The sequence below is a fragment of the Rhamphochromis sp. 'chilingali' genome (assembly GCF_963969265.1).
Source record: "Rhamphochromis sp. 'chilingali' genome assembly, chromosome: 9".
NCBI lineage: Eukaryota > Metazoa > Chordata > Actinopteri > Cichliformes > Cichlidae > Rhamphochromis > Rhamphochromis sp. 'chilingali'.
Genome location: NC_137936.1, coordinates 30,244,130 through 30,259,733, shown reverse-complemented (window position 1 = coordinate 30,259,733; position 15,604 = coordinate 30,244,130). Strand labels below are relative to the sequence as shown.

The following is a 15,604-nucleotide window of genomic DNA, read 5'->3' as shown; positions in this document are numbered from 1 at the left end:
GTACTCAGTTTATGGACCAACTGGCCAGATTAGGTTTTAAAAGAATTTTATATATTTAAGCAAAAGCTTCAAGGTCACAGTGTTCAAAAACTGTAAAGAACATGGTGACGTTGTTCCTTAGAACTCATGGAAGTGCTGAAAGAAAAGTTGCTTTTGTTGAAACTCCAGTGGCACTAATAAAAGAGGTTCGATGTGCAGATGGATCGATCTTAATTATTTGTTGAACTACAGAGAGTGAATTTATGAGTAAAAAAAAAAATTAGATGGAGAAACTGTTACTTGGAGCCATGATGCCCTTTTACTGGCCAAAAGGAATGCAGGTGTCTCATTAGACGCAAAATTCAGCATCGATTTGAGCTCCGCTTCCTTCAAAGTCTCTCTCTCCTACTGCCAGGAATCAATAGTTGCGTCTCCTCCTGTCTGCCATCCTCAGTCCTAGCTCCCCTGGCCCACATCTCCCAAGCAGCAGGCACTATGAGAACCACCTAATTAAATTCTGCAGGTAGCTTTTGCTCCAGAGCTGTCCTGCACTGTCATCACTACCACACAATAAAGTAGCAGAAGAGCAGAGCTGGTGGGCAGGCTTGGTGAGGCATGCATGTCCAATGGGACCTGCAGCTTTCTGTGTATTCACGTGCATACGTGAAATTAGGGTATAGCCAAAATAGGGAAGGGAGAGAGACAGAGAGAGATAGCCTGGTATTGTTCATCTAAAAAGCTCCATTGCAGCTTTTGGGGTTTAATGGATCTTTGACACAGAGAGACAGTGACATCTGTCATCTGTGGAAGGAAATCAATAGGTGAGACATCTGAATACAAAGAGGTGGGCTGCGAGCCGCAAAAACAACGTTTTTCTTTTCTCCCCGAGGAGACTGCCGGGAACCCTGTGCAGGTTTGTCGAGTCCTCGCGGGCTTGCTGTTGGCTATGGCCAGAGAGGTGAATGTGCTGAGTTGTAATCCAGCGTAATCCAGTTGGTGAGGCACGATATGGTTTATACACTCAGACACGGCTATCCACACGAGCCGCCTGGCATATAACTCACTGGTGTGGAAGGCTTGAGCCCAGAGGGGTCCATCCTTGCACTCAGCTGCTGTACCGGTAATGTTAGCTGGTAGCTTTAGAGACAATGCAGATTCACACCTGCACCAAAATCCTTGTCTGACTCCCAGCCAAAGCCCGCTGTTACACTTCTGACAAAAAAATAGCTTTTCTGGGAGTGGGTCAAAAGGGAAGCAGCAATAAAAAGGGCAAAACGAGGTAAGACAGCATGAGAGTAAACAAATGGCACAATTGGCTTTTCAGGAAATAAAAAAAACAACCCATAAACATTGTCAGGTCTTCTGTGTATTAGTAAAAAGAAGTAGAGAGACAACACGATAGAGACACAGGCAGATTCATTGGGTAGAGTAAAAAAGACTGGCCTGCATGTCCCTGAAGGCCAGCTTTCTTCAATAAAGAAGGGTACTGGGGCCTGCAGAAGATGAAAAATGACTCCATTTTGAGCCATGCTGAGCGAGAGAAGGATTTAGACTAGACACCCGAAACCTGAATGACATCACAGGGGACTCTAAATAGATGGGACAGCCAGTCAGAATGAAAATTTGGGAAACAGCCCCCAGATGTTCAGAGAGGTTTCTTGATAGACATGATTATGATTACCACACTGTGTCGAAATGGCAAAAAAAGAGAACAGAGAATGTTAGAATCAGTATCCAGCACCTCTCAGGTGCATAACATTTGCAGAGTTGTACACAGGTAAGGAAGACAGACAGGTGGGTGAGAGCTAACCCTAAACGATCCCAAAACCTTGCAGCAATGTAGTGAGTATACAACCACAGACTACCTGAACAACTGCAAAAACTAAATCCTCTGAGAATCTAAACCAACTCTCAAAACACTAGCAGCTCACCGAGCGTGACACGGAGAGCTCTGAAGAAGGCGCCATTAATATTTAAGTCATGGAGCTGCAACTTTAAAAAGTGTGTAGCATTACATCCTGATAAGGCTTTGTATCTCCCTTTTCCCATGGCACATTTATCAGGGATCTCATCAAGCTCTGTATACACCAGAGTTTTGTGAGGGGTGGTGGGAGAACTAGTGTTTCAACCACAGATTCCTATCTACAGCTACTGGCTCTCTAATTGGGCCTGGAAAGGGAGGGAATAATCTCTGCAGATTGATGACTCCACTCTAGATGTGTTTGTGGTCTATCAGAGAGTGAAATGAGACTGCGAGGATGATGCAGCAGGGGGCTCACTAGCCCCACATCGCTCTCCAAGATAAAACACCCCAGGCAGATGAGAACAAGTGACCATCATCACTATCCTCCTCACAAACACATCCTCAATCAGAGTGACAAGCAGCGCGGACGCATCTCCTCCCCTCCATGCGATGCTTCAGAACAGAAACAGATTAGGCTTGCTGAGTCGGAAGCAAGGGCTGGGGCTAACAGTCAGTCCCAGTGATGAGATTAACAAAATAAATGAGAAAAGACAGTTTGGCGTGTTCGCATTCTTGTTTTTACCTGACGTGAAGGTACCACTTGGCCTCTTAGCCCCACTCTGCTGGAACAAGGTGTCTTTGCTTTGAGAGCCCTCCTGCCCAACTTCTACTACTTGCACCTGTAGTAGGGGGGCGCTCCACTTAATGGTGTACTTGGGGCCAACAGGGACTAGGCTGCTGATATCTGGAGGCCCTCTGTTAGAGACGGAGAGAGAAAAAAAAGGAGGGATGTAATTAAAAGGAAAACTACTCAAGAGAAAACCTCGCTCTAGCCAAATGCTCCCGCTAAAAGCACTACACCAAACACTCGATGGAACGAGATGCTCTGCGAAATGTTACAAAGGTGGTTGGTAGTGGGAATTAGAATTTTTATGATCACCCATGTTCCTCACCAAAATTGTACCCCTGGCTGTGAGGAGGAGTTCATTGCTATTCATGTATTCCTGTAATCACGCAGACAATCAACATTGTGATCGGTTTGTCAAGTTCCTGGAGGGCAGACAAAGTCAACTTCGGGACACTCGAGTTGAATGAGACGAAGAGTGATAATTGCTTTGAAGGCTGAACAAGAAGGCTTTAAGCGACATCTTTGACAGGGGCTTTGCAAAATATACAAATCCCTTTCCTGTTTACTTCTCTCAAGAAAGAGAGGGACAGACAGAAAGAGACAGGGAAGAGTGAGAGAAATGCAGAAAGAGAGTGAGCGAGAGAGATGTGATCAATGGTGCTGTCACATAAGATAAATTGGACAGAAACCAAAAAATGTTTTATGTCAGTAATCTAGAAGTCCTGAAGCTGTAGTTAGGTATTCTACCATTTGTTTAAAGCTGATAAAGCTGCTGCAATTCCAGATAGTGCTCAAAACCCCTAGCAGCTATTTCTCTTTACTATGCAGTTTGCCAAAATATCTTTGCGAAACCTAGGGCACAACATTAGAGCCTTTTGCCACCTAATAGCAATTTCTTCTAACCGTGCAGCGTACCACACTGTCTTTTCGCAACTTGCACACAACTTCATGCTAGAACTACACATTAGGAACGCATTAGCAAAGTGTTCTAGGATGCAAGGGCATTTAGCTCAATTTGCTCTACAAGAGGGACTTACTTGACATTTATGTTGGCACAGATGAGTACATCATCAAAGAGGAAGACCTTTCTCTCCTTCGACTTCAGGACTTGTCCCCGCTCACCATACACAGTCTCAATAAGCGTCTCACAAAGGACGAGTGACCCCTGCTCCGAGTTCAGTTGCTAAAAGGGACACAGCAATCAGATCAGAGGCACAGAAGACAGTATCACAAAGGGCCAGTCCTCTGGAGTTCAGTGCCTGGAGGACGCACAAGTCAGGCTTGGAGGAACAGACAGATCAGGGATTAGCAACACACTCATCCTTCCCAAGGTCGTTTAATGTGTGTGTCCTGAATGTATACGCAAATACATCTAAAGCACGTTTATTCTACAGACTTAGTTAAAGTAAGCCCACGCATGCCCTTCTGCCTATCTCTGCTTTTCATACTATTCTTAAGTAATGAGAGAGGATCATAAAGCCAACCTTCAGTTTAATTTGAGGGCAAGAAAGGTTTGCCCGGATTTTTTTCGCCCAATGCTTCAGAAATATGCTTACAATTATTCCTTGTCCTGTTGCCTATACTATGCTCTCCACCATCCCACTAACACAGAATCCAAACTGGCTTAGCTTATGAACACTTGGACATGCAATCCTTTCCACCACAACAGGGCAACTACACGGGTATACAAATGCATTAGCTGTTGCGTGCACCCCTTTAACACGAACACCCACACAGAGACACAGTTAAAGAATCCAATAACAGATGGAATTTATGCTACACTATGTTGGCACATGCTTTCCTTTTCAGTCATCCATATGTTTGTCTAAGAGAAATGGCAAAGGAAAGCTTTTTATCACTTTGGTCCAGCTTCTTTTATGACTGGCTAAATCAATACTTTTATTTTATGCACACTGCACCAAAATAAGCTAGACTCATCACAATTAAAAGAATACCACTGTAGTGCAAGCACCAGGTTAAGTTCAAAGATGAAGCTCACATCCTGATACATTGATGTTTGTGCTCGCTAAAAGGCACGAATTTTAGCAAATAATGAAACTCTCTGCTGCGTTCATTCTACAACCTGCAGTGCAACAACGCAGCTGACCACATTTCAGAAAACAGAATGTCCTATCTACAAGAAGTAGCTGATTTTGGCTCAGATAGCTCACAGAATGACTCATTAGTCTGACTTGGACTGCTATTTGATGGGCACAAAACCATACAGCTCCTTCGAGATGTGGGCTCTTATGAGAATACATTCTTAAAGTCTTCAAGCATCAATAGACACACACGGCAGTGCACTGTGCATGTGCGCTCATGTGAGTGCATTTGTGTATGTGCGTGTATGAAACTCTCTCGCATGGTTATCTGTCCTGTTCTGGTGACTTAGATACTTTGAGACAAAGAATGAATATTTCATTGGATAGTTATGGGGGCAATAGAGGCGAGTGTTTCCTATTGGAATTCTGCAGTGTCACCGCAGCAAATGGAATTCTGTGTGAGTGGAGGAGATTGGCCGAATCAGCTCATCTCGGAGTCCTGGAAAGCAGGGGCTGATAGAGAGAAGTAAAAAGGGGAGGGTGAAAAAGTGAAGAAGACAGAGAAAAAAGCAGTCACACTAGAGAAAGAGAAGAAGAGTATATAAGCTGAGTGAGAAGGTAAGCAAGAGAGTAAGCAATGGAGTGCAAGAGGGGAATAGAGAGGAGGTAAAGAGGAGAGAGAGGGAGAAAGGAAGAGGGAGAGCGACAGGGTGAAAGAGATAGCTCTCTTACAGTTTCCAATTAAATGTCTCATTTACCCCCTAATTCTTCTTATTCAGAGCAGCATTTGTTCAGATTCGCAGCAGCAGGACTGTAATTTCAGAGTGGTAATGGAGAAGCAACGCCTCTGCCACTGCATTTGGTACTGTTTTGGGATGATAATGGGCATCGTTTCTATGAGGTAATTTCTCTAAATAAAAATGCCTCCCTAGATTAATGTTTGGGAAAGTGATATAAGTGATTGCTTTATACTAGTTTAATTTTAGGTGTTTGGCTCACAGTGATAACAACACGTGGAGTTAGAGGGCTCAGTGGACTGGTTCACAGCTGATTTGATTGGGGCATATGTACGTGTGTGCAAATGTAGATATGTTTATGCGGGAGTGCATGCGTATCCAGTCACCTTACTGAGCAAGCGATCACTAACGCTGCGGGCTAGCTGCTGAGTCTCTGCAATCTGGTCGGCTACTCGTTTCTGTTCATTCAGCTTCTCGGCCAGCACCTCTAGCTCTGTGAGAGCAAGCTGCAGGGGCAGGCGATCCACATGTCCTTTTGGCGTATTCTTAAGCATGTCCTAAAAAAGGTCACAAAAAAGTTTTAAGTAAAGGTATAACTTGTTAGAATTATAAGCCATTCAGTGTTTTTACCTTTATCCTAAAATACAATGAATTAATGTGGCCTGAAGGATCAAATGCTCACTGTATGTTTATCACACTGATCTTCCAGTGTTAGCTCTATAAAGCACACAATCAACAAAACAGATTTAAAACCCCCAGATGTCTGTTAACATGCTTGTGCTGTGCCTTCCATCTGCATCTATGACCCAGTGAAAAGTCAAATGTTTTCTTGATATGCATCTCAGCTGCACCTTCAGGTCTACTTCCCTGTAATGTATGATTTAATGCATACACTTCTTCTTTAGAGTACTGAGTTTAGGCTGGAAGAAAATGCCTGATTCACATTCATAACTTATCTTTGGAATTCATGGATAATCAATGCCTACTGAGGGATGAAATGAGCTACTGCAGATCCAGCAAGTCAAGCTCAAATCCAAATCTTTGCTCAAAATGGAAAATGGAAGCTAGGACATAAAGACAGCAATATGAAAAACTGATGTGGCTAGCTACTTTTCGTGCTTTGAAAGTATGCGAGGAAATGTACTTTGGAGTTAAAACCCATAATCCATTGCATTGCAGCTTTTCATCTTTATTAGTCTATATACTCAGCCTTTAATGTGACCAAGGTTTCTTATATTGAAAGCAAGTAAGACATAAAGAGATTGATTAAAATAAAAGAAATAAAATTACTAGGCTCTAAAAACAACACTTTATACCTGCAGGAGCAGTATGAACTGAGGGAATCGCTGAATGGGCTTAACCATCAGGCCATATAGAGTGATCCGATCAACACTTGATGCCTGCTTTTTCTGAAACCAAAAGCAAAAAGAAAACAGAGTTGTGCAGTTAGAGAAAACGTCTTTCAAAAAAGGCCATTAAGAGGAAACTATGTTATTCCGGCTTTAAAAGGATCTAGTCAGAATTCTCTTTAGACCACGTGTGGGTGTGTGAGTGGGTGAATAAGATATGAAAAACAGGGTGTATAAGTCATATGAGTGCATAAAAGGGGAGTTTCTTTGAGTGTGTTATGTCTAATGTATTTCTGTGGGTGCAGGTCAGGAAAAGATATCGTTTGGTGCAGTGTTAAGTCTATGACATGATGACACCGCCAGTGTAAAAAGACAAATCACTGGACCTATTTAATAGACTGTATGGTGGAACAGTTTGGATAAACCAAACTGTAAAAAAGAAATATTGAAAAAGACCAGAAGGCGTTTTGCATCTCATTTTTTATGTTTAGGAACTAAAACATAAACTGTTTTGCTGATCATTATTGACTTTAGTTTGTACTGCTATTTGAAATAGGATAGGTTGTCAGTTACGGACAACAGGCATGTCTGTGCTGAGGGGGAATTGGATTTGGCCAAACATCCCTTTGAGCCCATCGAGTATGGTTCTGGTGGAGCATTAATGCTGGTGGGAGTCATTGGTGTATGACATTTTATGTTGTGTGTAATGCACCCTAGATTAGATGTAATTATGTGCTAGTGGTCCCTGTTAGTAGAATCATGGGACAAGAAAACTGACTGATTTTCTTCAACAGTGATTTAAACCAGTTAACAAGTGAAACGAGACTATTTTGTCCATGTTCACTTTCAAAAGTCCATAATTTAATGTAATTTGAATATTATACAAATAATATACGAATGCTACTCCCGTGCCACTCGCTGGAAATGAGCTTCCATCCTCAAATGAAAGAAGAAATTCATGAAAAAAGCTGACGACTACCTCCACTATTAGCTCATCATATTTTCTCACATATCTCCTTTATGATCCCATACTGGCTATCATGAAAATGCATCAGCAAGAATTAAGAAAACACAGTCTTTCATAGAAAACAACACCTCTGTGCTACTGGTTTTTTATTCATTACATGTCATAATTCCATTAGTTTTTGATCATGCAGTGTTATCAAAGACCAGTGTTTCTTAATGATGGCAAAAGATTTGAACTTGTTTCTTGTCCATCAGTTGTGGCTCAATAGTGTTCCTTGTAAATGGGCTTTAAGACGAGACATCTTGTATAAAGAAAATACTAACACAGAAGACAAGTTACACACAATCATTTGACAAAGACAAGTTGGCAGTAGTCTGCAACCACCCTCCTATTCAAACACAATTGCAAGTACAAGGCAGTGATCTCTAAGATCGTATCTACCTGATCTAATGTTCACACACTGACAAACACAACTTTTTTAAGGTAACTTAACAAACCAAAGGTGACCCCTGAGTGGAAGAATTTCAAATGATCAGATTAAAATCTTTTTCACCACATCTGGCCAAGGCAAGACGTCATTGGAGATGGGCTCTTTCCTGCTTGGTGCACTAAAATGTTTGAGTGGTGTCAGGCAGTTGAAGGTGAGAGCAGTTTTAAAAAGAACGTCTCTATTTCCCTTTTGGAGGGCAGTCATGTACAGTCAAATCTGTCTAACACAGATGGCCTATAAAACCATAATACTGTCTCAGATAATCTGAATGCCGTAGACGTTCACCTGACTCCTCATTCAGGACATGATCTGAATACTCTCACTTAATAGAGAGGTCGTGGGAAACACCAAGTGAGGCAGAGTAGGACTCCTCGTTCCACACTAATAAGAAGTGTCCAGAAAAACCCTGGAGTTGCTTCTTAATATATGAGGAACTAAAAGGTATCTCCATTAAGAGAGTTAGAAAGACGGGGGTGGGGGGGGTTAACTGTTTTAACCATGTAACATCAACATCAGCTCCCACCAGAGATAAAAGTGGGCCAAAATGATCGGGAACTAGGTGTTAAAGCACCTGCAATTAATGAGTAATTAAATCTGATAGGCAGTTTAATACATAATATTAATCGGGTTAATTTTTTATGAGCTGCAGCTTGGTGATGCTTCCAGCTGATGCAAAACAGATACTCAATCAACAAATCAGAAAGTAATGTTACCCCATGGTGCTGCCGGCAATCTCAACACATCCTCGTTTTTCTTCCCATGTCTGTCACGTGCGCTCGCATGCAGATGGCATTAAAGTTGCAACAGTTCCCCATACAGCCTTTAAAAATGCTCATCAAATATCACCAAACACATAAACTGTTTCTGTGCAGTTTGACTCAGAATCAGTCTGCTAGCTAAAGGCACAGTTGCTGTATTTTCCAGATAAGAGAAGAAATGTTAATGTGTGAGAAGGCTATTCTCACAGATGGAAAAAGATCAAGTTTATGCTTTAAGTTTAATCACAATATCCCCAATTCTCAGTCAATGGATTTATCCCATTATTCCATATTATGAAATGTCAAGGATTTATTTATCAGATTTTATTAATCATTCTATGCATTTTTTTTTTAAACGAGAGCAAATTTTATGCAGCGCTTGTTTCCAAATGGTTGTTGTTGTTTGTTAACAGTTATCAATTTCAATGAATTTTAAGTAGGTAATGCTCACTGGTGTTATTTGCTGTTGAATTTCACCTTTACACTGGCTTTTTACCAGGTAGAGGTTTAAAACACAAAAAGCAGTAAACTTCAAAGCACCACCAGCACAGGTCTGCTGAACACAGCCAATAATCAAAGACTGTGCCAAAGAAAACAAATTAACTGGAGCTCAAAGTACAAATTGCTTTGTGGCCTATTTCTAATTTAGTCATTTAACCACTGCACTGCTGTGCCAAAACTTGGGATTCCTCCACCTATTTTAACTTCTGATTACCACATCAAGGTTCTTAAAATGAGATCCAAAGCAAAAAAAAAAAAGTTCAAAGTGGTATCCAAGGAGAAAACATCTGTTTCTGTGATGACATCTAGAAAATAAATTGTACTTTGTGACAGCCACAATGTAGGATGATGCAACAAAGCCCCATTTTGTCATTCAAACCACTGTCTGCAAAGTATCTGTTGCTGTGTCAGAGCTACGAAGCAGGCGAGGAAGAGGCAAAAAGCACATAGCAGATCGGCACATGTATGATCAATCAATCAAATTATTTTATTTTAAAGCAAGCACCTGCCAATGTCACCAGAAATATAACCACTTTTACCTTGCTGCCTAAAGCTGTGTTTGCAACCTAAACATCAAACAGCAAGATGCCTCAGCATTTACCGACATGACGTAAATGATTGAACTTTCCCCCATGTTAATTTTATTTTGGGGGAAAGTATTTTATTTTTTCACATTAGAAATTGACATCAATTTCTAATGTGAAAAAAGGGGAATAGGGCAAGACTGGATTGGACCTATCAAGTGCACACTTCCCTCCACAGCTGCCATGAACTACATTAGGCCAGTGACATCTCCAGCAGGGTTAATAACAAGTCTTGCCATCCAAGAACAAGCTCACTTCACATTTGCTCTACTAACGGAACTTGCGATCTGGATTAAGCTACACTTTAATGCGGGTAAGTACAAAATGTCTAACAGTACCATTAGTGCAAAGTTGAATCAACGAGGAGTACTTACAGTCATAGTGTTTCTGAGATTTTATGTATTGTCTGATTTAACCCTATATGTAAATCACTGTATCAACTGATGTGTACTGAACTCACTAAGTTGCACATCTACAACTATAGCTGTCATTTTGCTGTCACAGTGAAATAACATGATAATGTCACTGCTGCTGCAATATTTGAAAAAGAACCCATTAAAACCTTCATGAGTTCAGTGTTTTTTCTTCTTTATGTCCATGTAATTTGTAATTTTGTTTGTCATCCCATTGGCAGTAAGAGGTGCAACATGCAGTGGGAGAGAAAGAGGAACCTTTCAAGAGAAAGAACAGGACACATTTTATCTGGAGTAACATGCAAGCCTGTCAGCCGGGTGATATGGTTCTGTAAATCAGCATTACAGCTCAATGATCTGGGTCATACTCATGCGTAAATGCTGGGAGCAGAGGGAATTGTTAAATCATTTCATGGCATCCTCCATACACTGTGGTACTTTATTTCCTATCCGTGAGCCCATGATTTCTAATTAATGCCTGAAACATTAAGTAAACAGCAGAGCCTTTAAATCGCACACACACTAAATCAGACCATAATTTAATACAATCAATGAGCTGAATCCCAATTTTGTGTAAATAACCACATTTTTATGAACTTAACTATTTGTATGTTTGAAAAAGCGAAAATGTATGATTTAATTATATGGCTCAATGAGATTTGGGGATTTGCTAGATTCAGCGTTTGCTAAACACTAAAAGGGGGAAAAAAATAGGAGCTAAAACACAAATGATTCATATTAATCTGTCAATAAGACAAATATGCACACTATACTCTGGTCGGAGCTCACCTTTAGGAAGTCCAGAAAAGCTGGTTTGGACATGCACGCCTTTTTAATGAGCGCCATGGCATTAGTGAAGTTGTTCACATAGTCACTGTATACATCCAGCACCATGGACTTGGAAAACTGTAGAAACAGAAAGCACAAACAGAAAGCATCATTTTCTGAATCGGAGGCAACAGCTAGACAAGCAGAGGCTCTACCGTGTTTTGGTTTTTATAGCAGAATCCACTGTCCTGTAATTTCCTCTAATATCTCAAATGACTAACCATCCATTTTGCAGGACGACCTGCAACCTTTAATTTTAATGTAAAGAGAAGCCAGGAAATGGATGTTTAAGTATAGTGTTTTAAAATGGTTTGTTTACCATTCCAGCTACTGAAAAACACCCTTCACGAGCCATTTGAGAAGTTGGGCAAAGAGGAATGAGCCGGCAGAGCGAGCGAGTGTGTGTGCATGCATGTGTCTGTGGGGGAAGGGGGTGTGTCCGTTTTGTGTCATTTATTCTCTATCCTCAATTAAACCCACACCAGGCAGCTGATAGTGGCAGTATGAGGTGTAGTGGGGAATTGGCAAATTGCATGAAGGATTTAACCCTCTTTGCTCACACTGCCCCTCAGGATACTGCCTTTCAGATATTACAACAAGCCCTGCAGGTACAGGTACATTACCACATGAAAAAGACCTGCTCAGTGAGGAGTACGCAGTCCCAGTACTCTTGTTTCCAATGTGTCCTCATTTGGTGGTAGGCATTATGATATCAATGGAATAGCACTATAATGGCCAGCAGTGCAGGGAGTCAAATCAGCCCCTCTGATAGGCAAATAATGAGCCAACCTTATGGGTGAGCACATGGCTGAGACTCACATAGGAAAGCTCTTCCTGAACACTACTATTCTAGCGCCAGAAGTTGTAAGCACACATCTCAGAGAGCAGTGGATGCATCGAGGATATTCATCACAACTGTAATTGATTTCATGTTTGGAGTAAACTATGCCTGTTTGCTCAATCTAAAACCTGTAGCTCATTATAACTCTGGTAGCAAAGCCGGTGTTATAATGTTAGCCAGAAATGGTAAAAACAATATGAGTGCCTCTAGACACAATGCAAGACTTTGATTGCATTTTAGAAACAAACAAAGAATGCACGTAAACACACAAACGTGTATAAGACAGCAAATTATCCTCCGGTTTCATTTCTATTTGCCCCACGCACACACCATAAACATGCACATGCACGCACACTAACCGATGCAACAAATAAGTCTCCGATTTTCTCAGTACTGTCCCACTCAGCCACACGTGATGCCAGTGCAATCTGAAACATGGAGTGGCACTGGGTGATCTCCCTGATTCGGTAAAATATAGGCCGGATTTTCCGTGGGCTCAGGATGCGCGGATCAGCTTCCATCAGTGGTCGGTGGTACTCCTGGGGAGATTGTGACAGAAAATTGTGTTTTCATTTTTCTGTATATCAATATACAGTATGTGGGTGGGAGGTTAGGTTCTTAAGAGAGACCAGCAATCCACTCTCTTAAGCACTTCTCTTGTCAGAAGCATAAACAGACATAAACTGCAGGGTAACTGACGCATTTCTTGTGAATCAGGGAGAGAAAGAAAATTCAGTTATTCTGCCTGGAAGCCCAGTAATTCAAGGATTGTAAAATAGCATTTGCCACTAACAAACATGTTCAGAACTCAATGTGACCTGTAATCACAAAAGCCAGAATAATAATGACAAAAAAGAGCTCCCAGCAGTTATAGATTAAAAAAAACAACATGGCGAAAAGAGGCTTAATTCTTCAGTCAGCACTGATGGGTATATTGGCCTATACAGCGTACAGAAATGCCTTGATGCTCTGTGGGTGATAATTAACTTCCTTGAACCTGTTATTGCTGAAGTATAGATATAATGTGTAAGCTGTAAGTTAAAGATAAAAATGTTATTTAACAGAAAATAAAATCAAATGCTGTAACCATGTTGATCATTTTTTCCTCGTACACCATAGATGGTATATAAAAGATGCCCGTATTCACAGTGATCTCTGCTAGGTATAGTTGTTTGAACTGATGATCTTGGAATCTGTGGCTGTTTAGAAATGGCCAACTTGTGTAAATCTATAATTCTCCTTCTAAGGTCTTTGCTGTGTTCCTTAAATTGAGAAGCTAACAGACCTTGGCCTTGTCAAGTAAAAGACATGGAACCTTCAGCACTATTAATCGAAGGATTTAAGCGAGTACACATATATATTTGAAGCCAGACTTTTGACCCTGTATAGATTACAGAAAATCCAAAATAAATTCAAACTTGTGCAACCAAGTCATTAAAGATGTATGCTATATAAAAATTCCACTCTGAAAAAAAGAACAGTTCAAAGAAATCATTAAAAGCCCGAAATTGCCATGACGTTATTGCCTATGACGAGCGTATGTAAACTTCTGACCACAGCTGTATGTCTGCTAGAGTTGAGGCACTGTCAGACTGAAGATGGAAACAGAGTGTATTGAGTTGACAGATCTATCTGAAGGAAGAACCCATTAAATTTGGGAAAGAGTCCATTAAATTTTTAAAGTGTGTCCATTATGCTTTTCTGTATTTCCTGTCATATATACACTTGTTACATGCTGGGTGCAACTCTTATTACAGCTGACAAAGTTTAAAATAATGAGCTAGTGTATATGCAAGTAATTGTTATGAACCAAAAACTCGTGCCAAGCTCTAAATGGCTGGATACCAACATTTTTCTTCTACTCTTGGATGTGTATGATGTCAAAGAGGGTCTAAGAGAGGAAATATGGAGCTGGAAATGAGCATTATAACTCAGTGGTAATACTGGAGATAGGGCATTGGCATTGGCATTGGAAAAGGATTTGCTTTCCAAGAGCCCTTCTAGTTGTTTTGCAAGTCTTGTCTGTGCATATCCACCAAACTGATAATTAACATAAAAAAATTTGCTAGGCAACTCAGTATAACTGCAAAGTAGTTTTTCTATGTTATAATACAGAATGTAGTTCTAATAATGGATTTACAATTCTGTATCTAATTGTGGTAGGTATAGATTCTTATTTTCATATGTTTGAAGATACTATTTTTGTATTTATCAGGACTCTCTGACTAAGAAAAGAGAAATTTCAAATGAGCTAATCCAACCTATGTATAATAAGCAATCATGTCACTCAAGAACAAAGGTAGCCCATTCTATCTTTACAATGAAGGATTTTGCTGTGAAGCCACTGATCACTGTTTATTCAATTTCAGTAGGTGCGCCTCTTATTTTTCACCGATTAGGAGATAACAACTCTTTTTCCCTCCAAAAAGGAAGATTAAGGACGAGAAGCTCCACCCCCTTCTATGCAACCACAACTCTGCCTCTCTCCCGCGGCAGCGGTACAACATCACAAAAATGAGGATGGGTATTTTATCAGGATTATTTACACTGAGACACCTCGATAATTTGATTGATACCGCCGCTTCTCTTTTCAGTGTAATTCATAACAGTTAAATTTTGATGATATTGCATGTGGCAGAAGAGGACAACTGGACTAAACAGCTTACCTGCAAGATTCTCCTGAGAGATTCCAGGTAGCTGCGCTCACTCTGAATGATGGAGCCAAGGATATGGCGCCTGACAACCTGCGCACACAACAGACCAGTCAGGAGATCTAGCGCAAAGAAGATATGATTGGGCAGAAGTATGTGTATGCTTTCAGTTAAGCATGGCACAGTTTGATGGATTGAACTATGATAATATGTTTGTCACAGGAGGAAAACACTGAAACACAGGAAGGTTTGTTTGAACAAGGTTTGCAGCAGACTGCATGAATCACTGGATTTGTTTGACATGAAAGCAACTATTGTACCAGATACAAAACGCAACGCTTTTCGAAAGAGGATGAAAAGTATAGAGTGTGAGGTAAATACTGCGGAAACAATAAATACAATTAACAGCCTCAACTGGAAACACAATAACCATAAAGATGTGACGTTTAGAACATGCACAAGCTTGTGACAAAAAGCCCTCTGATGTACCTGGTGGCTGGTCAGCCCCTCTGGCATCGGGCTCAGCTGTGGGGGAGGATGCTTCACTTCTGACACAGCCACATCCAGATATCCTGCATCATCCTCCTCTTCTGTAGATGTTGAGAAATGGGGGGGAGAAAAGAGAATAACACAAAATGGTTAAAGAGTGCGTATGTGACAGAGATTGAGGCAGGGAGAGCGAGAATAACAAAAATGCAGCCCTCACATCTCACTGCAGTTGGAGAAAAACGGCGACACACTAAGTTTATTACCTCTAAAATATGAAGAGACTTCTGTACTCTCTGAAAAGGGAGCGCAATGGAGAAAGAAGTGAGAGAGTTAAAGCGGGCGAGGCAGAGAGGCCTTTAGAAAAACGAAGAAAAAAAAATCAAA

The 15,604-nt window shown here is 40.9% G+C and overlaps 1 protein-coding gene across 3 annotated transcripts in view; it reads right to left on the bottom strand.

Annotated features, from left to right (window-relative positions):
• The window catches only part of arhgef10la (Rho guanine nucleotide exchange factor (GEF) 10-like a), a 125,031-nt gene that overhangs the window by 76,327 nt on the left and 33,100 nt on the right, over positions 1-15,604 (bottom strand). For all 3 annotated transcript variants that reach the window (XM_080890589.1, XM_080890587.1, XM_080890588.1), the window contains 8 exons: positions 15,221-15,321; positions 14,747-14,824; positions 12,440-12,619; positions 11,201-11,317; positions 6,666-6,758; positions 5,736-5,906; positions 3,608-3,753; positions 2,526-2,698 (listed from right to left, as the gene is read on the bottom strand). In XM_080890589.1, the coding sequence (XP_080746715.1) occupies positions 2,526-2,698; positions 3,608-3,753; positions 5,736-5,906; positions 6,666-6,758; positions 11,201-11,317; positions 12,440-12,619; positions 14,747-14,824; positions 15,221-15,321 (1,059 nt within the window). The remainder of the gene's footprint in view (positions 1-2,525; positions 2,699-3,607; positions 3,754-5,735; positions 5,907-6,665; positions 6,759-11,200; positions 11,318-12,439; positions 12,620-14,746; positions 14,825-15,220; positions 15,322-15,604) is intronic.